The sequence below is a fragment of the Heliangelus exortis genome, chromosome 1 (genome assembly GCF_036169615.1).
Source record: "Heliangelus exortis chromosome 1, bHelExo1.hap1, whole genome shotgun sequence".
NCBI lineage: Eukaryota > Metazoa > Chordata > Aves > Apodiformes > Trochilidae > Heliangelus > Heliangelus exortis.
The window spans coordinates 72,400,448-72,424,170 of record NC_092422.1 but is presented as its reverse complement, the minus strand read 5'-3'; the positions used below and the strand labels follow the sequence as shown (position 1 = coordinate 72,424,170).

The 23,723-nt window shown below is 38.5% G+C and overlaps 1 protein-coding gene across 2 annotated transcripts in view; it reads left to right on the top strand.

Annotated features, from left to right (window-relative positions):
- The window catches only part of ARHGAP6 (Rho GTPase activating protein 6), a 319,928-nt gene that overhangs the window by 286,807 nt on the left and 9,398 nt on the right, over positions 1–23,723 (top strand). For both annotated transcript variants that reach the window (XM_071748061.1, XM_071748050.1), the window contains exons 5-10: positions 4,255–4,450; positions 7,381–7,436; positions 11,010–11,160; positions 12,294–12,442; positions 16,283–16,462; positions 22,403–22,500. In XM_071748061.1, coding sequence (XP_071604162.1) covers positions 4,255–4,450; positions 7,381–7,436; positions 11,010–11,160; positions 12,294–12,442; positions 16,283–16,462; positions 22,403–22,500 — 830 coding nt within the window. The remainder of the gene's footprint in view (positions 1–4,254; positions 4,451–7,380; positions 7,437–11,009; positions 11,161–12,293; positions 12,443–16,282; positions 16,463–22,402; positions 22,501–23,723) is intronic.

Sequence of the window (23,723 nt, the reverse complement as noted above, 5' to 3'; positions counted from 1 at the left end):
CTGTTCACTCCCTTCTTCTGTCTAGTTCTTTTACATTTAAGAAATTCCATGAGTCTTCAACCATTTTTTTTCAGCTGGAGGAGACTAAACCTCTGTGGCTGATATTTATATGTATACTTATGTAAATCCAGCTCCATAAACTTGGAGCTACTATTAATACTTATTAATACTATTAATACTTATCCTAAGATTATGAAAGTTCCAATGGTCTAATTCTTTCATGTCCTCAATGGTTTAAGCAATTATCAACATAAATTTGTACCAGACTTGTTCAAGAACATTTCTGCATACAGAGGAGTATGAACACAGCTTTGGCAGCAGAACGGAGTGCAGTGGTTTGAGATGAATGTTAATCCCAGATATAATACAAGCACCTGGTATATCATTTGTTTGTGGTGTTCTGATCCTTGCAAGTTTTATTCTTGTGAGTTTTCCAGTACTGCAGCTACTAACAGTAGTAGATTTTGTTGCTGTTGTTACCACGAGGGCAGAGGTTCTAGAATTCCTGCTTTTTAATTTTGTTTGCAATGAAGGGAGAAAAAAATGCATAATAAAATACTTCCAATGTAATCTCTTGATAAGTTATCTGAGAAAGAATGTAGGGTACAAGAACAGACTCTGGAAAATAAGATATGTTCTTAGGACCCTCACCTTCTTTCATTCCTAGGATAAAACCTGCTTCAAAGAAATTCTATATAAGGCTTTTCAACCCACAGTGTTAAAAGGAGTAGAACTGAAGTAAATTAAAATTAAGAGAAGATTGAAGAGCCCCATGATCTGCCTTCTTTCCCTCTAGCTGTCAACTGAAGCTTAAAGTGTATACATTCTGTCTGCAAGTAGCTGAGAGCATGATGCTTGAAGATATTTGCATTCTTACATACACATAATGTACATCTATTGACCTGTCTAAACCATATGAACAGGCACTTGTGTTCACACAGAAGTGTAAAGTACACTTGAATACAAGTGTGAAGGGAAACCTGCCAACTTCTTTCAGAAACTGGCATAGACAGTGACAGAAAATAGAAGTTCACTGAATACACCCATTGACTTCAGAATCTGTTTTCTTATGAAGGAAAGATAATATGTATGTCCAGGTATGGGTCATTTGCTGTTCTTTTCACCAAGTGTGCTTAAGATCTCTAACATGCATTTCACAAGCCAGCAAGCAGAAGAAACCTGGATCCTTTTTTACTTCTGAGGGGTAGAGCTCCATTAGGATTAAGTTCCTAGAAGCCTCTGGAGTTTTTGCTTGGTTAGTTTGTTGGTTTTTGGGGTTTTTTTTGTTAATACCTGGACTTCAGCTTTCAGAGTGTTGAATTTGAGCTTGTAGTTCATAGGTATGAGGATAGTAAGAGTAGACATAGTAAGATAGTAAGAGGGTATTGTGACATAGGAGGAAGCTGGCATTTTCTCTCAGGAATGAACCTCAGTTATTCAGGAATGTACTTAATGAATTTTCAGTTATTAAACATTAGTATAACTCATGTCCCATATCTTGTCTGTCTTCAGCCTTTATACTTTTGCTTATCAGTGTACTTACTCTACTCCCCTGAGGTTTTTTTAGGAAATGGTGAGGAAGCTTATGCTTATCTTTTATCTCTTGGGCTGTGTTGTGCTTTTTACTTCCAACTGCCATCAAGGCAAATGCTTAAAAAAAATAATAAAATTAATCATTAGTACATGCAGCTGGTACAAGCAGTTTCTCAGACAATTGCTGCACAGCCACCTACAATGCAGTCCCCTTAAACAAAAATTGGAGGGATTGTTTATCATTGTACCATTCACTTCTTTGCAACTGTGCCATGCACTTTTGTGTATTCCAGTGAGACTTCACTCACCTGAGGCTTTCAGTAAGGGGAAGCAAGGTAATGCTGGCTGCAGAGTTTGTGGTATGAGTGCTGTGGTTATCTGGCCTCCAGGAGTTATACAGGAATCAGTGTTGCTTCATTTTCTGTGTAGGTTTTTTGGCCAGCAGTTGGAAGCTGAGAACTAAGTCACCCAGCATGGTATCGTGTGTACTTCAGCTACTGAACTCAAGGTCACTCTTCCTAAAGCCAGATCAGTGCCCCAGCTAATCCACAACTTTGATAAAAATGCCCAAGGATAACAGCAAACTGACTGTATTTACTATATCTATTTGAGGGATCTGAATCTGACTTAAGTGATCCTGTGAGAATAATGATGCATGAGGTGAGGATGCTTTGTAGAAGCAGGGTATAAAGGAGAGCATCTGTCGTGCAGGAACCACCTGTAAGCTGCAGGAGTGAGGATGGGGTTAGGATTTTCAGTATCAAGTGACTCATATTCATGTCTAAAATCACAAGATCTTAAAAAAAAAAAAAAAAAACCACCAAAAAAACCAACAGCAATAACAAAAAATCAGTAGGAATTTCACACACATTGACCATAAACAGAGATTCTTGTTGGTTTGGATTTTTTGTCTATTTCCTTTTGCCAGGAAATAGAAAAGGGAATCAAGCGAACGTACTTTTGAGAGAGATCAAAAAATCAATGTCAAAGTTGCATTACAAATGTTCTTTTGTAGTAATTGTTAGTAATTGTTAAGAGTTCTGAGTCCCCCCAAAAATCTAGCAACTTCAGTTTGTTTTATAAGGCTTCCATGAGTTGTAAGAAACAGTACTCTACCTGATAAGTTAGATGCTTTTTTAGAAAAGACATTATGAACTACAAAATTTTAAATTAATCAGAAATCTCAGTGGACTTTGTATGAGTTAGCTGTGAATCGGAAACCTTTGTAAAGTTTGTTTGTGCAGACTGATGGAACAAAATGTTTCTAGAGCATGAAATTCCCTAAGAGTTTTACAGTTCTCATTTAATAGATGTAGCGATCTCACCAGCAGTCTATGAAATACCTGTCAGCAGAACAATATATTTTTAGGAAATTAGGAGTTCTCAGCAAAGTTTTGAATAGGAGTTTACATTTCCATTATTGGGATGATATGTTGGCTCCCTGTACCTATTTTAATGTACGGTAAAAGGTAGCCTTTGTCTCAGAAAGGATGTAAATTACAATAGATCATAAAATGGCTGGAGCTGGAAGGGACCTTAAAGATCATGTAGTTCCAACACCCCTGCATGGCAGGGATGCCTCCCACCAGACCAGGTTGCTCCAAGCCCCATCCAACCTGGCCTTGAACACTGCCAGGGAGGGGGCAGCCACAACTTCCCTGGGCAACCTCTGCCCGTGTCTCACCACCCTAACAGGAAAGAATTTCTTCCTAATGTCTAACCTAAATCTCCTCTCTTCAAGTTTGAAACCATTTCCCCTTGTCCTCTCACTACAGACCTGTGTAAAAAAGCCCTACCCGAGCTGTCTTGTGGGCCCTCTTCAGGTACTGAAAGGTTGCTATAAGGTTACCTCAGAGGCTCATCTTCTCCAGGCAGTTTAAATGAGAATTGAAAGTGCTATTTTGTTTTGTTTTATCATTATTTATAAGCTTAGATGTACCCTACGATATTTTTGCCTGATAAGTTCTATAACGGTTGAGGGAAATGTTCGTTTTGAAATGACAGTAGTGGTTTGAAAAAAATAATTTTCAGTTGTGAACACTGAATATATCATTAACTTCCTGTTGAACTTCTATGCTTTGTTGTAGTCCATTGCTATTAAAGCTTTCATTGGAGTTCTAATGATTTTCAAATATTAAGAGACATGAGGTAGAATTATCTAAAACACATTACTCCTCTACTTCTCTGAAGTGTCTTTATTCTGTGATAACATGGGATTATTACAGTCTCTGCAGCTACGTGTACTTGTGTTAACTGTATGTGGTGCAAACAGATTTACAACCATACACCTTTTTAACTGATACAATGGCCTTAGCTGCAAAAAAGGCAAGGAATCAAATTTAAAACCATGTATAAATCTCCATGAACATAAATCTTGTACTGCTGAGGTGCGTACACATACTGTGATTCATCTTTGTTCTGCAGTTTCTGCAGGCTTAAAACAATAGAAAGGCGTGCCCAGTAACTGTAAAGCATTTAGGTTTTTTTTATTTCATTTAGTATCTATTTTGTATTTCTTGTGGTATGGTAGTAATAGCATTGGTACTGTGGTGATTTTCCTATCCATTACACTGCTACTATAACTTCATTAACTTCCAAAAACTGTGTAGCAAACTGGGTTTTATTATATTAGTTTCTTTAAAATGCAGCTAAGCAAAAGTCTGTTAGGTGAAGTTCTGTAGTGTTTAGAGTTCTGATTGTTCATGTGTGTGTATTTTACAGGGTGCAATGTCTGTGGACTCAATCACAGATCTTGATGACAATCAGTCACGATTGCTAGAGGCTCTCCAGCTCTCTTTGCCAGCAGAAGCCCAGAGCAAGAAAGAAAAGGCAAGAGATAAGAAACTAAGCCTGAACCCTATTTACAGGCAGGTTCCTCGGCTTGTAGATAGCTGCTGTCAGCACTTGGAAAAGCATGGTAAGAATGTTTCCTTTTCCCAGGAGTGGCAGATACTGTTGTGTATAGGTACACAACTAAGCTATGTATTGCAGCAGTAAATAAGTAAATACCTATTTTGGGAAGCACACCCTTCCAATTGCAAGGACACCTTTGAAAGTCAGACACTTTTACTTCTATTTAGCTTCTTTCTAAAGATGCTTTCTTACAAATAATTACTTATATGGTATCTTCCCAAACTAAAGAGATATCCTACAAGTTTGCAAACTGATCTGTACTGCCCAAGGGAAGAGACATTTCTTGGAGGTCACCCATCTCATATGAGAGTGCTCAGGTCTGCAGGAGCAGCTCTTCACACCCCATGGGTTCACCACTACCTTGAGAATCAGTCTGAAATGTGCCTGTCAGCCTGGAGTCACTTTTCACAGCCAGTAGATCTTAAGGTGAGAGCTAAATTAGCTGTTTATACTGCAGTTCAAGAATTAACTAGAAACAACTTTTGAAGATAGAGGCCCAGAGAAAGAAAAATCCCATGCTAAATTATGTTAACCTCCACAAAGCTTTTTCACGTTCACTTCAAGCTGTCTACTCGTTTTTTCCCTGGCATGAGTCCTCCTGATCAGCCTCAGAATTATAAATCCCAGTTTATAACATAAAACTGTCAGTGTTATTCTCATGTCTTCATGGCTGTCCAGACTCAAACCTCCCACAAGCTTCATGTAATGCAGAAACAACACTTAATAGAGGTATATTTTCAATGTGTCTCCCAATATATCAGACTTAAAAAGATTTTTATTGAGAACTGAAATAACTTGTCCACAGCAAGACAGAGTTATCACATGGCATTAAGAAACAGTAACTGCAACACCAAATGATGCATTTGATTCCAATTTGACCAGAAAGAAATCATTTACTGACTGTTAATGAGAGGCTTGTGGAGATGAGGAGCTGCAATATAAACAACAATGCTGAGTGAGCCAAAAAAGCCATCCAGCTGAGTATCCTTTAGATACTGTGATGATTTTTTTTATGTCACTTGAAGATCTGTGATAATTTTTTTAAATCTACTTAACCCACTGTCATAACAAAGATTTTTGTCTATACAACATTCTTGACTAAAATATTTGCCTTATGTTAAAGTTTCCTTTCAAAACAAACTCATGGTTTTTTGGATGCACTTGCTAAGCATGCACGGTAGTACCCCACAACACAGTAATCTGAAATAACTGGGGGCAAATATTGACGTTCTTCAGTTTTCAGTTTAATGTGCCACCCCTCAAAAAAAGTCATCAGGATTGGCTGACTTTGAGAAAGTTAAAGATTTCAGAAGATAGACACTACTGTTCACTCATTGGCTTTTCGGAGTAATAGAAGACTTTCTATTTTAGCAACATAATTCCAAGCTATGATGGACCAAATTTCTGATTCTGAAAACAGTTGCCTGTATTTCTAAATCCTTTAGTCCAGCAACAGGTCTCCTAGGGGTTTCTCATGAATACTTTACCACTTTTAACATTACATGATAAAAATTAGTTATGTTTTTAGCCATAAAAGCCTCTAGCCTTGTTCACTTATCTGTTTTTCCTGGGATCGTTTCCAGAGCTGTAAAGGCTTGACTTCTTCCAGACTTGCAGTGTAAAGCAAATACTTTGTGTGCTTGTACAGAAACTGGTAACCGAACTCCATTTTTTCCCCAGTTTGAGCAATCTCAGATTATTCCTTGCAACTCTCCTGGGTTTAATAAAAATTATTCCATCAATGTAATTTTCTGTTAACCAAAGACACAATAATATCGCAGGCCATCTTGAGACTACAAACTAAAAGGCAGAATCCTATCTGAATCTCTCTGATGGAAAACTGCAGCTTCAAACACCACTACAAGCTACACATCTCTAGCAAGCCGTGGAGCTTCATGGCTGCCAGGAAGAATTTGTTTTGCCAGGTCTTTTTACATCTTCTGCATGTCAATAGAGAAAATGGATGTTACAGAGTAGCCTTTGTTAGACCACAAAACTTTTCAAAGCTTGAAGATAATGTAATACTTTTTGAAAACAAACAAACAAACAAAAAAAACCTGAAAAACCCCACTAATGGTGTAAAATGCTATGTACACAGCTGCTTAAGTCTCTAAGATTTCCTCTCACATTCTCATTTTTATGCCCAGATTTTTCAGTTTCTGTTACTCAGCAAATTATGCAAATTGTGTCGATTCAGCAACTATGTTAGTGTTTGATGCTCTGGTAGTATCTACAGGGCTAGAAGACAGTTTCTGCAGATTTCTTATGGAATAGGAGGCAACATCCATTTCCAGATCACTTAAAGTCTAAAAGACACAAGAGGCACGCTTGCACTTTACCTGAAGTGAAACAATATTTCTATATAGCTTTATCTGCATATCTTAGCTATTCCAAGCCTATAAACTGCACACAACTCCCAGGCAGAGCTCTTCCCTCTTGTAGTCTGCTTTTGTGCCCTGATTATGTCCTTTTGAAGGAAAATCTCAATTTTTTCTTGACAGGCACTAAATAGCCAGCAAGTAACCCCAAACACCAATTGCTTTCTGTGTCCAAACACACATCTCACTGCCTAAGTATTTAGTTATTTTATTGCTTATTTCCTTTGATGTCAGTCCTGGAAGTGCCACCTCCAAATGTTGAGCAGTGCCTCACACTGCATACCTCTATCCCTCATAAAGCAGCAGTGGCACAACCAAACTGGCATCACAAGAGATGTCACAGATATGTCATTGTGCAGGTTAGGTGATGTCAGGTCCTTAAAAACTGCAACGGATGGCTTTTTTTCCTTCAGTCTGGTAAGTACAGTTTTATGGAGAACTACATTGCAGATTTCTTTTTAGTAAGTACCCACATAGTCTAGATTGCTTTGGTCCACTGCTGTTTCACCAGAAAATTAAAACAATAAAACTGTTGTCTCATGTGCTACACTTGCAGGTCTCCAGACAGTAGGAATATTCAGAGTTGGAAGCTCAAAAAAGAGAGTAAGACAGGTGAGTGGATATGGTTATGCCTTTCCTTATCAGCTATGATACAAACAATCCTGATCCCTTTCTGTTAAGTTAACTTCCTCCCCACCTGTCACCTTTTGAAATTCAAGCTCATAACAGGCTATTTCCAGTGATATTTCACATCTGGTGAAATCCTTATCAGATTCTCAGCAGGTTAGCAGTCACTCTAGGTTTTGCTCTACAGAAGTACCATAGGGTTGGAGATCCAAATAGACTACAGTGATGAAATTTTCCAAAGGTTACACTGTAGGGAAAAAAAAATCTTGGCTGCTAGTTTCATCTCAGAAACAGCTGAAGCTCCCAAAGTAAACCCAAACTGTAAATCTTTTTGGGAAAGCTCACAGTATGAGAAATTATGCAAGTACAGAACAATTTTTGACCCCTCAGATCACTGCTCCCAAGTATCATCTTTCTTTTACCCCTATTAAACCTGAAGGTCAGGGCAGCTCCGTCCAAGTCCTACTCTCAGCCAAATGAGAAAAAGCAAAGACAGTGTACAGTTAGGCTTCAGAGACAAAGTTAAAAGTGGATGTTTTCTCAGTCCTAGATATTGCATTGTTGCTCCTGGAAGCTGCTGAATTAGAGCAGTAGAGCATAGTGCTTAATGGTTGCATGATGCTTAGGGAGCAGATACAAAATTACGGGAAAATATCCTTGCCAGGAAATATAAGACCAAAAAAAAAAGGCAAAGAAAGCTTGACTGCACTTTGATTACAGAAAACTACACAGGATAATGCTTGGTACTCTGGAAAGTTACCTTGAATAGCTAAACTGACTTGATTCTGGCTGGTAGGACGGTATACCTACTGATTTGTAGCTTATTCTCTAAGCAGTTTCTGTTGCTGAGTGACTGGTATAACACAATGGTAAAAACATTCCTGGTCTGCAGAGGCAGCAGTTAGGTCAACATTTAACTAAATCAAGTATTGAAAAGTTGCTTGTCATTTGCATTACAAGCTTCAATGTCAAAACACTTATTATCATTCAGGGGTGAGTACAGTTACATCATACCTCTGGGGAAAAAGCAGAGGATTTGTATCATTCACTTGTAAACTGAGCCTTAGTTCAAACATCAATGACTTTCACCAGTTTTTCTTTTACTGTGTTTTCAAAAGCTGAGGAAATCAAGAGATTTGGGTATTTTTGTATTCTATTACATGGACTAATTTATTGAATTAGATGAAATAATATATTTCATTAAACAGCATGGGAGCATCAGCTTGGCCCTTACAGTTACAATAATAAATGCTGTCAACATGGACACATGGGAAAGTCTGGTTTCAATTAAAATTCCACTCATTTTCTGAACCGTGGAAAGCCAAACCCAGTACTCAGATTTTGGTGTGCTTTCGCAGCTGCTCACTAGTTTTTCTTGTGCAGAAAGTAGGCATAGTTTATTGTTTCCCTTCCTCTGCCAGTTCAAAAAATGTCCTGTTTCAACTATAGTTTGTTGCAATAAATATGTAAGTAAGTAAATAAATGTTCCAGCACAGTTTCCAGTTGGTGGGCAGGATGAGAAAATCAAGAGGGAGTGCATCTATTAAAAACCACCTCCTTCACATTCAGTGGGATGTAGGACAAAGATTCCTGAGCTAGTATGGACTCAAGGTGGTAGGTCTGGTATATCAGGATGCCAGGTATCAGCTTGTGCCCAGAAACTATACAAGTACTTGAGAAGAGCATCGTTGTTGAGTTGAGTGCAAGCAGCCTTCTGTGCTGGGCCTGGTGACTTGTTGGTAATTCTGTGGGTGAAGGAACTGCCAGACCTAGAGGCTGAAGGGCAATATAGCTGGAGCTCTGCTCTCCCGTCCCCTCTCCCAGCAGAGATGTCCCCAGGTCTCATGTCTTTAGCTCCAGTGGATGCTATAGTCCACTGGGAATATTTTCAAAAAGTCTGAAAGTATTCCCTGTGAATGAAGCCTGGGATACCTCAAGTTTAATTTAGAAATATACATCTTTTTAAACAGCCATGATACTTGGTCTTGAAATGTGACCGTGTTTCACCAATTATTATCTGATGTTATGCAAATTAGGGCATCTCTCTAGACATCACAGCATATCAGATCAGAAATGCCCTAGTAAAGAATATAACAGCAATTTATGATTTAGACAGCTACTTGGGAAGTCTGACTTCCTGATGCAGTACTAATCTGTTTCCTTGTTGCTTTGGGCAGTAGGGATCTTCTGGATGGAGGTAATTTATGGTGCTCCACAGAGGTGTTTCCACCAGTCTGAAGAGTAAAATTGAGCTGGGAATGAAGCCCCCAGTTGGCACTGGAAAACCTTTGACCACAAACCAGCAGGAGGAAACATAATAGTAGATAAAGATCTATTTCTGGTCTTCATAGCATAATTCATTAATTTTTAATTATGACTGATATAAATCATGTTAAAAGTAGAAAGGCTATAGTTTTTATGAAACACTTTTCACACACTTGTTATGAAAACACAATTTCAGCTAAAAATACAGGATTTCTACATGCCTCCACACTATACACATTGAAGATAGATTCACTTGTGATCAAGATTTGCCACAAACTATCAAACACATAGATCACTAGTGGTTTACCTTCTTCTTTTTGATACTTCTGTAATAACCTAGGTAAAGAAAGATGATACCTCAAATTTTCTCTTGTTTAGGAAGATTTAGATAAGATGCTGAGAAGATACATGTGAGATCATGATACTTCATAAATATTAGCAAAGATACAAAATTTTCTTAGGAAATAGCCTTAAAACATCTTGGTCATTTTCAAAATGAAAAGAGAAGAAAAGTTGGAGCACTCAGACTGTAGAAGCCATTCTAGTCTTAGTGCTGGGAAATCTCTCCAGAAAGGCAGGCTTTTAGCTTTTTGTAAGGCAGATTGAATGTGGGAGAGGAATTTGTTGTGCTTTGGGGAAGTGTTATGCCTGTGAATAATACAAAATCTTTTGATTGTAATTGGAAAAAAAGTAGTGGTGCCTTTTTAATAGTATACTGTTTGTTAGGAAGGCCAGACAAGATGTGTGTAGACAAAAGCCATGAAGTCTTAGTGAACCTGGCTGCTTAAGTGCTTATACTTAAATGCAGCCTTAAATCACAAAAGAAATATGTTTGATGGATTTTAACAGTGAATTATTTATGATGATGATGATGTTTTCGTACAAAATCGTAAGTATGATGAAATGCAATTTTAGTCTTTCTGGTCCTAAAATCTAGGGGTAACGCAGTAAGGTGGTATACAAAAGACTTTCTTGCAGTTGTCCTTACTCTCCCTGATATTAATCTTGCGTTTCAGCAAAAATTATATTTACTTGGGCATATTTTTTTTTCATAAGAGTGCCATGTGTTACCTTGATAGAAAGAATTGTACTTTATTACAGTCCAGTACAAACCTTAATTTATTATCATGGAGTAGGCAGCAATTAGACACTAATTGTATCTTAGACCTTACAAAAAAACAGTCATGTCCAATCTGGAAAATTAGTAAATCTACAACCTAAAAGATTTTCTGTGTTGGGATGTACTAGTTGGAACAAGAAGTAAGTGTGATTTCGTCTCATGATCTGTTTCAGTTACGGGAAGAGTTTGACCGGGGCATAGATGTTGTATTAGACGAAGAGCACAGCATTCATGATGTTGCTGCTTTATTAAAGGAATTTCTGCGTGACATGCCTGACCCTCTACTCACCAGGGAACTTTATACACCTTTCATCAACACACTCTGTGAGCATCAACACACTCTGCAGCATCTTGGTTTTGGTTTGGTTTTCAAAAACATATCTGTTTGAATTCTGCAGTCTTTACTAACTCTATTTCTTTTTTTTGTGCTTTTGATAGTCTAGTCTTGATTTGCTCCAAATCTATGTATACTATAAATTTACTGAGGTATTTCTTGGCCCAGAAAAACTAGACCAACAAAAATTTCACTTATTTATACCTATTTTTGCATTTATTATATAGGTTATATGTATTTGTTATATAGGTTGTGATTCACATTATCTATTAAATCCTGACCCTATCATTTGTTCAGCAGCAGCAAATGACAGACTCCTATTTGAATCCTGTTATCTTAGCAGCATTAACATTTTTAATTTTTTGAGCTGTTCACTGACCAAAATTCCAGTCTGGTTTCAAAAACCTAGCTTCAAAAGTTCAAGTTTCATCATACTTAATGGCCCTTAAAGCCATTGTATTAAGTATTCCCAAATGTGTTGCCTAAGACCTGAGGGTGGACTCTCAGAGATTTGGGAAAAACCATAGTTGGACCCTTGAAACTTGGTGAATTTTCTTCAGATGCTTTCTAACCCTCCTCTCTGAGATCCTCTGCCTGTCCCACCTTTGTCACTGGCTACCATTACATTTTAGATAGTAAACATGGTGGTGATTGCAAAATGTCCTTAGCTTCTCCAGTCTCCTAATACCTCTGCAAGATGTGAAATTTTAAGAAAACCCATTTCAAATGGCTAAACCTGACCTGACTGGAGTATGTCTAGCAGTGCCCTATATATACCAGTAGCTGTACCTAAATGAATGGAATAAGCAGAAAATTAAACCAAATCTGTCTGTCCAGTGACAGTGATTCAGCATGTAACATGGATTTTGCTCTTACAACCTGATAAAAGATCCTTTGAACCTGTGAGCAAAAAGTTGACCAACTAACACAAAAATCTCTTATCAATATTTGTTACACTTCTCTTATTTCCTTTGAGTTTTCTCTTTTTCTTTTGAAATTTTAAGGAAAATGATCCTTAAACAAAGCTATTCTTACGCCTTCCTTTGGGTTGGTAATGGTATATTTGTTCTGGTTTTAAGTTAGATGGAGTGATTTTCTTAGAATGTATTTTTTCCCCTCTTAGTATTAGAGCCAGATGAACAGCTCAGCACCTTACAGCTTCTCATTTATCTTCTACCTCCCTGTAACTGCGACACCCTACACCGGCTACTCCAGTTCCTCTCCACAGTGGCTGGACATGCAGAAGACACCACAGACAAAGATGGCCAAGAGGTAAGTCCCAGTTGCTTGTGTCCTTTAATTTTCTTTAATTCATGGTCTGAAGAGAGACCTTTAAAGCTGTGAAACAAACACAGTTGTCTCACATCCCTGAAAGGTGGGAGAAATTTCATACCCTTGCCTGTGCAGTTGCCATTTAGTTGTTTACTATGTTCTTAGGGCTGTGGGAGATAAATTTTTATATGACTAAACTAGTAAATAATCTACTGCTTCCTTTGGGAGATTCACAGTATAGTCAATCTTGTTCTTAAGATTGTCTAATGTTATCTGTCCTTTTTTTCCTGTTTTATTCTGTTCTGTGGAAAAAATACTCACATAGAAAAGTGTCAGGCATTCAAGGTATTCTTTTTCATTCTCTTTTCATTCTTTTTTCTTGCTTTCTTATATAACCTTTGGGCATAGCAGTTCACTTCTTGGTTCCCTCAGCTTCCTTGTGTGCACTGAGTAGTGAAGAACAAAAATTGAAATTAATTACACCTGTGCCCCTACAACTGAATCACAGAAAGTTAGGGGTTGGAAGGGACCTCGAAAGATCATCGAGTCCAACCCCCCTGCCAGAGCAGGGTCACCTACAGGAAGTCACATAGGAACATGTCCAGGTTGGTTTTGAATGTCTCCAGAGAAGGAGACTCCACAACCTCCCTGGACTGCAAAACTATTGGAACTGTTGGACTGCAATCAGTAATGCAATCATTAGTTGGGATCAGCGTTCATCTATGCCTGCTTTCCTTCTGACCTTCTTACTCTGTTGCATTCTGGACCAAATACAGTGGAGGGGTTGGAGTGCACCCATCCCACAGACAGAAGAACACCCATAGCCATGTGGCTGAGCTGTACTTGTGAGTATTTACACACCTGTGTCTGACCTGTTCAGACTAGAGAAGACCTGAAAATCCAGGCTTCCCATTTTCTACCAGGAAAATGCTTGAACTAGTGTGCTGCTCTGCACAAGATGGTAACTGTTATCTTTGAATGAGATGGATGTCACTGCTTGATCACCCCTTTACCTGTGGAAGGGTTGTCTCTGTCTTCTGAAATCCAGCAGAGACTACTTCTTAGGCTGTTCCTGAGACCTTGTTGAAACTCCTGAAGAACTTTTATTCCAGATGCAGAACTGCTGACTTCTGTCAAATTTGCACACTTTTGCAGTTGTCTGGTTTTAATAATTGATATTTTGAATTTTGCGGAATGTCTGCCTCAGGTCCAAACCACCAGTGTCCTGCATGTGACTTCAAGGTCTGTTTCAGTTTTAAATCCATTTAATTGTTGTTGCTTTTGTCCTCAGCAAGGAATTGGTAAAAAACTACACCAATATAATGGAAAGCATTTAAAAAGAGTAGTCCAATTTTACTTCCATAAAACATTGCATATATAAGCTACCTAAGGTCATAGTCCTCCTGGACCTGTAGAGTTCTCCGTTGGTTCTGGAATGTACCCAAGAGGATCTTATTGTAGGGCTAGAGGCTGATGCTGCTTAGGAGTTTGTTTGGTACAGCAGTTTTAATAAAGGTATTTTCATGCCCCTTAGCAGTGCATCAGCTCTTCTACAGGTGTTTTGATAAAACAAATTTATGTAATCTGTCTAGGCAATATTGTAAGCACCAAGAAAATTCTGTGCGCATTTTATGCATAATATAGTATTCTACTCAGAACTATCTAAGGTATTCATTAATAATTATGTGAAAAAAGGTATACAGGACAAGATAAAGTATTTTATCAGACTGCTTGCTATCACTGGAAAAAAAACAGCCAAGCTTTGGCGCACAGGCCCTCTTCACAATTTCTTTTAGAAGCCCTTCTCTTTCAAAGATGAAGACTGATGACTAACTTTATTAAACTTGCTCATTCCATTAATTTCAGTGGATATGGTCACAGCATTATTAAGGGATACCCTGAGGCTACTCTTAAGAAGCAAAGACTCACTGTTTCTACAAACAAGCTGCATGTGCAGATCCAGGCACTGTCCAGGCTCCGTGCCCTTCTGCATCCTCAGTGGCTGAGTACTCCCAACTGTATTTAAAAAATATCTCATGCTGAAAACAGTCAGGTGCATGGTGGTGTGCAAACTAGGGAGTGTGCTGAACTCTCAGTCATGCTGGGATGTGTCTCTAAATATATAGTGCCAGCATGATTGTTATGAATTGCCATACAACTGCTTAGAGCAGGTGTCCTTTCAAGTTTACATGGTGATGTAACCAACAAAAAGAATAATTGAATCTTTTTGGTTGGAAAAAACCTGTAAGACCATCAAGTCCAACCATTAACTCAGCACTGCCAAGACCACCACTAAACCATGTCCCTAAGCACCACATCTATGTCTCTTAAATGCCTGCAGGGATGGTGACTCAACCACTTCCCTGGACAGCCTGTTCCAGTGCCTGATAACCCTTTCAGTGAGGAAATTTTTTCCTAATATCCAGTCTAAACCTCTCCTGGCACCCTTTGAGGCCATTTTCTCTTGTTCTGTCACTTGCAATCTGTGACAAGAGACCAACCCCCACTTTTCTACAGTCCTCCATTCAGGTAGTTGTAGAGGGCAATAAGGTCTCCTCTGAGTCTCCTTTTCTCCAGATTAAACACCCCCAGTTCCCTCAGATGCTCCTCCTAAGACCTGTGGTCTAGGCCCCTTACCAGTTTAGTTGCTCTTTTTATCGCCTTTTGCTGTCATCCCCATGCTGTGCAGGCCTACTCTGTAAAAAAGTAAACCAGGTACAGTCAGTGGACAGTTCGTGTACAACTAGAACATTCATCAAATATCCTGCTAAAACCAAAAAATACTGCTTGAAAAGGATTCACTTTGTACCACTCCTTTCTTGAAATGCTGTTTTTACTGCCTCTTTTTGTGCCTCTTCCTCTTTTCTTTTCCTTTTTCAGTTGTAAATGTAACTGAAACAAACGAAAAATAACTCTCATTATCATGTTAAAAATTATTTATTATATCATTATTATATTAAAAAAAAAAAAAAAGCCTGCAAGTGATACTGGGTCAACAGCTGAACTTCACTTACAGTCTTACACAGACTTACACAGTCTTACACTGCTGGCATCTTCATCTTCACTCCCAGAACTGCAACTAAGTGGAGACACAGAGGAAGCACATGACCCCTGCTTTTATGCTCTGTTAAAAAACAGGAGGGGAAAAAGTAGTCTTATCCCAAATATGACTGAAAATTTTGATTTGATAACCTATATGATCTATTTTTCAGATAATTTCTTTTTAGCACAGATTTGTATAAGTAGGAAAAAAAAAAAAAAAAAAGTAGAAAAAACCCCAAACCAAAACAAAACAAAATAAATCTTCTCAACAAGTGAAAATTAGGTATGTTCTAGAAAACAAGCTAAAAACCCGTGAAAATAGTAATAAAGCTTATGAGCATGCTCCTCAATTATCTACAATGTTCAAGCACAGAAAAGTGTGTTTTTCCTCACTGTATCTGTTTCAAATCATGAGTGCTACTTGAGCAATCAGTTTTCAGTATTTGGTCCTAAGAGACAGTAATATGGTGAAGTATGAAGGTTTCCATGAGTTTAGAAGTGTGTCAGTGCTGAGCTTCTGTGTAATTAAGGACAGGCAGCACTTCAACCTCATAGTGCTCCAGTGGATTTAAAAATGTATCCAGAAAATCCACAGTGCTTGTTACAGAGATGTCTAAACAAGGTGTTTCAAAATCCTTAAGATCACTCATGTTTTATTTGACTGGCACTCGGTTTTGGTTTTGATGAATGAACCATATGCTAAATGGAGGGGAGTGGATGTAGATGCATGTCTGTGTATACATATCTGTATATATGAGAGCTTGGGAGACCCCACCTCATTTATATTCTGTTTTCTAGATTACTGGGAACAAAATGACATCACTTAACCTGGCTACCATCTTTGGCCCTAACTTGTTGCACAAGCAGAAATCTACAGACAAAGAATTCTCGGTTCAGAGCTCAGCTCGAGCTGAAGAGAGTACTGCTATTATAGCTGTTGTACAAAAGATGATTGAAAACTATGAAGCCCTTTTCATGGTAGGTGGATGTTGCTTTTCAATACTCCTATGCATTTTTAGTTAAACGAGAAAATACCTGTTTGGTAGTAAAATAGACTAGGATGAAATAAATTGTGGAAACTACAGTTAAATTAGGGTCAATAATTATGTGTTAAAAAAGTGGTCTTCTGTCAAGGAGAAAGTTTTGTATACTAAACAACTCGCTAGCACTGCTCATTACTTTTGAAGAAAAGACTGAAAATGGCCTTTTCCCTCTCAGTTTTGGAAGTTTAGGGAACCAATTTTTCTGAAGGGAGTAGGAGAACCTTGCTTAATTTAAGAAACAGCCTCTCCTTCCAAAGACTTTCTTAGTGATTGGATGAAAATATTGGTGATACTTTCTGGGTGGATTGGTGGAAGGACAAAGCTTTCTAATTTGTTATTTGTATAAGAGAGTAATCTTTGGAGTTTCTGACTTCCTTTCTCTCTCTTGCTGAAGTGAAGAAGTTCTTCATAAAAGTTCTTCATCTTCATATGATGACCTTGGACTTGGACATGTTATTTACTTAAAATGCAGCTTAGTTAAATTGCATTCCCCATGCTTAGGATTTATCTAGAGAGTTCATTCTGTGGCTTTACCTTTTCCTTTTTGTCTCCAAAATTACAGCTCGGCACAGTATGACTTGTGCTTGAGAGAGCTCACTTAGCAGTGGGCACTATCGTGTCTTCGTTTTGGTAGGCATACATGTCTTAACAAAACCAGTAGTCTTGAACAGATTAAAATAGCTTTGGTTGATGTGTTTTTCAACTAAGCAGCAGTGGAAGGGGTAGGTGAAAGCCAGATTTTAGCCGGGAGAAGAGGAGGAGAAAGTTGTCACGAGCCTTGCCTATCAGTCCTTAGCCTCAGATGAACTTGTCTGTGCTTTTCTCATCTTTCCACTCACACTGTATTGCCTTTCATTACATCTTTTATTTTTCTTCTAGTTACAGTAAGAGACTCACCAATTTTTGTTTTTTTTAAATACTTTTCACAGTCTGGGGAAACTTCAGGTGCTGTTTTTCCTTCATCAGGAAAAGAAAGTGACAGAACTTCATTCTTGTGTGAAGGTCTGCAGGGACAGATTGGATGGAACTAGCAAGTTTAAAATAATACTTGAATAATTGTGCTACTTTAAGTTTTCTTATTGTTCTTTCTCTTTAAGAACATTATATGGCACAGGCACATATTCAGGCTTTCAGTGTGGAAAGGGTGGGACTTAGCATCAGACTAACCTAATTATGGTCTCTTTTAGTTGTGACAGATTTATTCCTGTATCTCTTCAGTGCTTGTAGTTTCAGCTGAAGGTTAAATGCAGTGTGGAAAAAAAAGTTCTCTTTTGTTTTCCAGAGTAGCTTTTCAGATTGTGGAAATAGGTTACCATTGAATTTCAAAATGAGGGGCCAGCTGCATGTGAGAGAAAGACAAACCTGTGATTTCCTGAGAGCTGAAATGTGACATTTCTAGAAATGTCTAACAACTCTCTGGGTGCCTCCTCTGTTTGCATTGCTGTAGTATAATAAACAATATGGCAAGCTCTGCTTGTTTTCTGGAGTAATCTCCAGGCTCACAGATGGTACTTGTTTTGGAGGATTGTGTCAAATTGCTTGTAGTTTGTTTTATAAAGCTTCTACCAGGGTTTACTTTCAGTATTTTCATGTTTTCAGCAGCAGCACAGAGACTCTTTGTCTTCTGAAGACAATTAGCCCAGTACATCTTTTGATAATAGGTGCATTGAAAGGAAAAGACTTGCACATGTAGTTGTAATAAAATTCTGATCATTTGAAAGCAGGCAAAACCAATTCATTTTCCAAAACTCATTCATTTTCCAAAATTCATTTTCCAAACCTATATGACCAAACCAGAACTGGTGTTTAGGCTTTATATTTATGCTCTTTATTGAAAAGAAAACATCTGAACTGAAGCATTCAATGACAGCTCTAACATACATTGTATTGCTGCTAAGGTGGTTTTGTGTTTGGTTTCTTTCTTTTCTGTTACCTTCCTTTGGCTCAGGAAGGTTCTGTTTGTCAGAACAATGCAGGATACTGAGGACTGTTTTCATTAAGCACAGTAATATGCAAATGTGTGGATTTCATATATAGGATGGATTCTCATCTTGCTTTAACCACATTAAGGTATTTCCTATCTCTTTCTTACCCATTTCAGTAAGTCCTAAGGTTGCATTAAAACATTTTTGTGGAAATATACAATACTGGTTCTGTTCCAGTGTCTGAACTATACCAAGCAGCTGTATGCAGGGAGACATGAGTCAACCACGCTTTGATTCACTGTCTTTGATATTAAATGGAGAATGAACAAGAGAGGTTACATGTTTAGCAGCTTGGTCATGCATTTTCATTTCCTAGCACCCACATCTAGCCCTGCTGTGAGGAAGCACTACACAGTGTGCGAAACTTTTTATTTTTGCTTCCCACTGAGGAGGCAGTCACACAGTGCCTCCCTGTGCCACATCAGTGGCAGGGGACAACACCAGGGATGCACTTCAAGGTCTCTCTGAGACTCCAGCCTGCTGTGTCTCAGAGGCTGTGACTTTTACGTAGCACCCAGCCCCAAAATCTTACAGTATCTCCCACCTTGCTGGAGGAGAATCCCAGAACCCTCTCATCTGTCCCAGTATGTGCTCAGCAGCAGAAACAGCTCTTATTTTAACTGTGCCTTGGCTTTCCTTCTGTCCCTGAGTTTCAAATTCTCATGTATCTACTCACTGCCAGTTAGACAATTAATTTGGTAATAGTTACTGCAGTTATGTAACATCCCCCTGAGATAATGATAATGTAGTTCTCTACAAGTTTAAATTTATAATTACCTGCGAATTACCTCGAATTACCTGCGAGTAGCAAGGAGATCATCAGTACAAATCCAGCTGAGGAATCATGCCCAATTCACTCAGATCAAAGTCCTGTAACTTGGGAGAACTGTTAAGTTTGTGTTTTGCAGATGCTTTCAATTGGAAATGAACTTCCTGTTGGAACTTTTTTCAATAAATTTTTGTGGAATGAAAGACTGATTTTAATTTTTTTTTAATAATGGAAAATGCATTCTATTTTTCTGAGAAAGTCCTCTCCATAGCGTCTTAAAGTTCATCAGATTGATACAATGCTTTTGGCAATCTGTGGGAGTTCCCACTGACTGGAAAAGAGGAAACATAACCTCCATTTTCCAGAAGCAAAAAAAAGGAAGACCTGGTGAACTACAGGCCAGTCAGTCTCACCTCTGTGCCTGACAAGATCATGGAGCAGATCCTCCTGAAGGCTCTGCTGAGGTACATGGATAATGTGGTGGTGGTGGTTGGTAGCAGCCACGATGGCTTCACCAAGGGTAAATCATACCTGAAAAAGTTTGGTGCTGATGGGGTCACCGCATCGGTGGACAAGGGAAAAGTAACTTACATCATCCATCTGGGCTTGTGTGAAATGTTTGACACTGTCCCTCACAACATCCTGGTCTCTAAATTGGAAACGTGTGGATTTGATGGATGAATTACTCATTGGGTAAGGACTTTGCCAGATGGTCACACTCAAAGACTATTGGTCAACAGCTTGATGTCCAACTGGGGACCAGTGACAAGTAGTATTCCTCAAGGGTCAGTACTGGGGCTGTTGCTGTTTAACATCTTTGTTGGGAACGTGGACAGTGGATTTGAGTGAAGCCTTAGTAAGTTTGCTGGCAACACCAAGCTGTATGGTGTGCTTGGCACACCAGAGGGAAGGGATGCCATCCAGAGGGACCTTGACAGGGGTTGGAGGTGGGCACATGTCAACCTCATGAAGTTCAACAAGACCAAATGCAAGGTTTTGCACAATCTGAGGCAATCTGAAGCACAGGTACAGGCTTTACTTCTCCCACCTTGGAATCCTGTGTCCAGTTCTGAAGTCCTCAATATAAGAAAGACATGGAGCTGTTGAAGCAAGTCTAGAGGAGGGCCATGAAGTTCATCAGAGGGCTGGAACACTTCTACAAAGACAGGCTGAGAGAGTTGGGCTTGCTCAGCTTGGAGAAGAGAAAGGTTATAGCAGCCTTCCAATACCTGAAGGGGAGGTACAGGAAAGATGGGAGGGACTTTATCCGAGGGCATGTGGTGATATGAGTAGTGTTTTTAAATTGGAAGAGAGCAGATTTAGATTAGACTTTAGGAAAAAAGTGTTTAGTGTGAGTGTTGTGAGATGCTGAAACAAGTTGCCCAAAGAGGTTGTGGATTCCCCTTCCCTGGAGGTGTCCAAGGCCAGGTAAGGTGGGACTTTGAGCAACATGGTCTGCTGAGAGGTGTCCCTGCCCATGGCAGGAATGAGATGAGGTCCCTTTCAATCCAAAGCATTCTGTGATTCTATGATTCTATGAATAGTAAGTTGCATGCAGAAAGAAATGGATTCGGCTTTACCCTCAAACTTTATCTGGAGTTTATTCAGCTGTATAGAGAGGCTGCCTAAATGGAGAGGTTACAGAACACCAAGTTTCCAAAAATATTTTCCTATGAATACAGTATCACAGAGGATAGTTTATTTAAAGGCTGGTATATCAATGACCATCAGTAAGATAGTTTTCCAGCTTAAGGGCTAAATACATTTTTTATAAAAAGAACAATGTGGTCACACAAGTTTTTCATAGAGATTTTGGAGCAATTTGAATTAAATTATGCATATCTTAATTTATTTTGAGATTATTGTCTTTTCTAAGGAAACATGCCTTTTCTGTTACTTGACTCCCTAAGTACCTCCTAAACTCAAGTATTCCCCTGAGGAGTCTGTTAGTAATTCTGTTCCTATTTCCCAGGAAATGTCAGGGAGAACAAATGGCCCATGCAGTGTGACTTGAAGGTCAAGAGACTCAGGCTCTGACAAATTGCATCCAGGAGCATATTGCAGAGCTGATGACCCCTTGCTGAGATTGTCTTGCCTCCAATCCATCCATCATGAGTGAACCTGGGCTCTTAGTTCAATTTTCTCAAATGGTCTCATCTGTTTCAGTGCAGTGAAAACTGAGTTGAATGTTCTTCTGTGATATGGACAAACTCACTGAAGGATTTATAAGACTCAAACGAAGTCTACTTAGGCAGGTTTTGGAGTGCCATTCCTGCTACTTGTCCAGGATATGTTGCTATTTGCTGCAGCAGCTGAATCCATCTGGTGTTTTGAGGGTTCTCCACATAAAGTGCACTAGAGTGAGTTAGGAAATCAGAAAACCAGACACCAAGAAGATGGTACAAATTCTGGCTGAACCTTTTGCTAATACTCCAGATGGGATGGAGATCCAGCAGGACCCACTTGTAAGCCTAAGTTATGGACAGATGAACTCTGTACTCAAGTTCTGATTGGACATAAGCAGGAATTTAGATACTTCTAGATCCCAGGATTTAGTTAAAGGGATACTTGAACATTCAATATTTATAAGGCTTCATTTAGAAAAAACATTGATCATTGGTAACTCTCACTGAAATGAAGTAATTTAAGAGCTTCTCAGACAGAAGGCTCACCATTAGGTTTCCATATAAGAGCGACATAAATGCACAGAATATACAAAGAAACATTCTCCTCCTTGTCTAATTAATTTCATGTTGCTTCTAAAACAAGACCACTATAATCACTCAGAATGAAAATTTATAAATATCCCCAGGTCACTGAATGGGGATGTAAAGTAAAAACTTGAGACTGCAATACATGAGAAATCACACTGTAGTTACCAGTTACAGTGCCCAACTGAATACCAAAGAGTTATTCAACATAAATATTTGCCATTGTTCAAAGTGATCTTTAGTCCTACTGCACATGTTGTTGAATTAAATTTCTCTTCTAAGTGGAGCTTCTGAATATTTCTTTTATGTATTCTCCATAAATGTACTTGTACTTGGTCTTTTCCATTAAGCATAATACCAAAATTAATGATGTAAAGGATATTAATCTCCAACTTCTGTTGTCTTCATAGGTTTCCCCTGACCTACAGAATGAAGTGCTTATTAGCCTATTAGAGACTGACCCAGATGTTGTGGACTATTTGTTGAGGAGGAAAGCTTCCCAGTCATCGTGAGTAATCTGTTTTTGCATCATCCCTATTTCTCCTGGGAATTTCTATCTCCCACTGGAAGTGTCCAAAAGGTTCTGGTTTTCCACAGCTCTTCTGCACATTCTACAGTGGAGTAGAAATATTCTCCCCATTACACAGGCTCTGCCAAAGAAATTATGACTCTTGTACACTGTTTTCTAAAGACAAATCTTGTTTCCTGATTCAGAGGAAATATTGTGTTCTGCTGGAGAGAACAGAATGACATGTACATAAAAATATTCAGTGCACTATTATCTGACAGGATGTATTCTAGTGATCTGCTGGCTCATGTCTTGGGTTTGTTGTAGTCTTCAGTAACAGGAGAAACTGTATTATGCTGTCCTTGAAACACACCCTAGAGTGCCTTAACACAATCACAGCTAGTTGTTTGACAAGTTTATTTTTTTCTGAATGTGTACACATAGGATATTGTAAGCAAGTCAACTGCCACAACTGCAGGTTTATAGAGACTCTTTGCAAACACATAATGAAGAGAGAGGAAAAAAAAAATCACCCCAGTCACTATTGCAGTTATGATGCATACCATATTAAACATTGTGTGTCATGTATGTATGCCTACACCCATGTGCCTTAACACTGAGTTTGTACATTCAATACAAGAGGATTTCTGGTTTTCTCATGGGACACACAGTCATTGTCTTTATTCTAGTTAGTCTCAGTATGTCAGACCCCAAAATTACAAAATTTGACAAGCTTGCTTTAAATAATTTCTAAGAGGCTTCATAGACTCTAAACTCTCTGGGATAGATTGGATCTTGTCTTCCTGTGTATGTAGAAAGTCCCTAGGGCATCCAGAATATAATTAAAATAAAATTTGTACAGTAGGTTAGATAAGATTATTTTTCCTCTCCCTCTGAACAGTGTATAGTTGGAGGTAATGTAATGGTGTGCCTGGCTTTGAAGGAAGAGGTATAAATGAAATAGGATAATTAATACATGGAGGAAAAAGCTTTCTTTAATTATAAAAATTTAAAATATGTGCAGAATATGTAACAGATTTTATTATTTTGTTGGCTTAATCACATGAACATATAACATGCAGCAGCAAATTACCACAGAGCATCTGAATTCTGGTGATTGTCTCTGTGGTTTTTAGGGTACCACAGACATGACTGAAATTATTAATTTTGGCTAGTTTATGTCTGACTGGCAAATAACCATGTGCATATTTAGACCACAAATG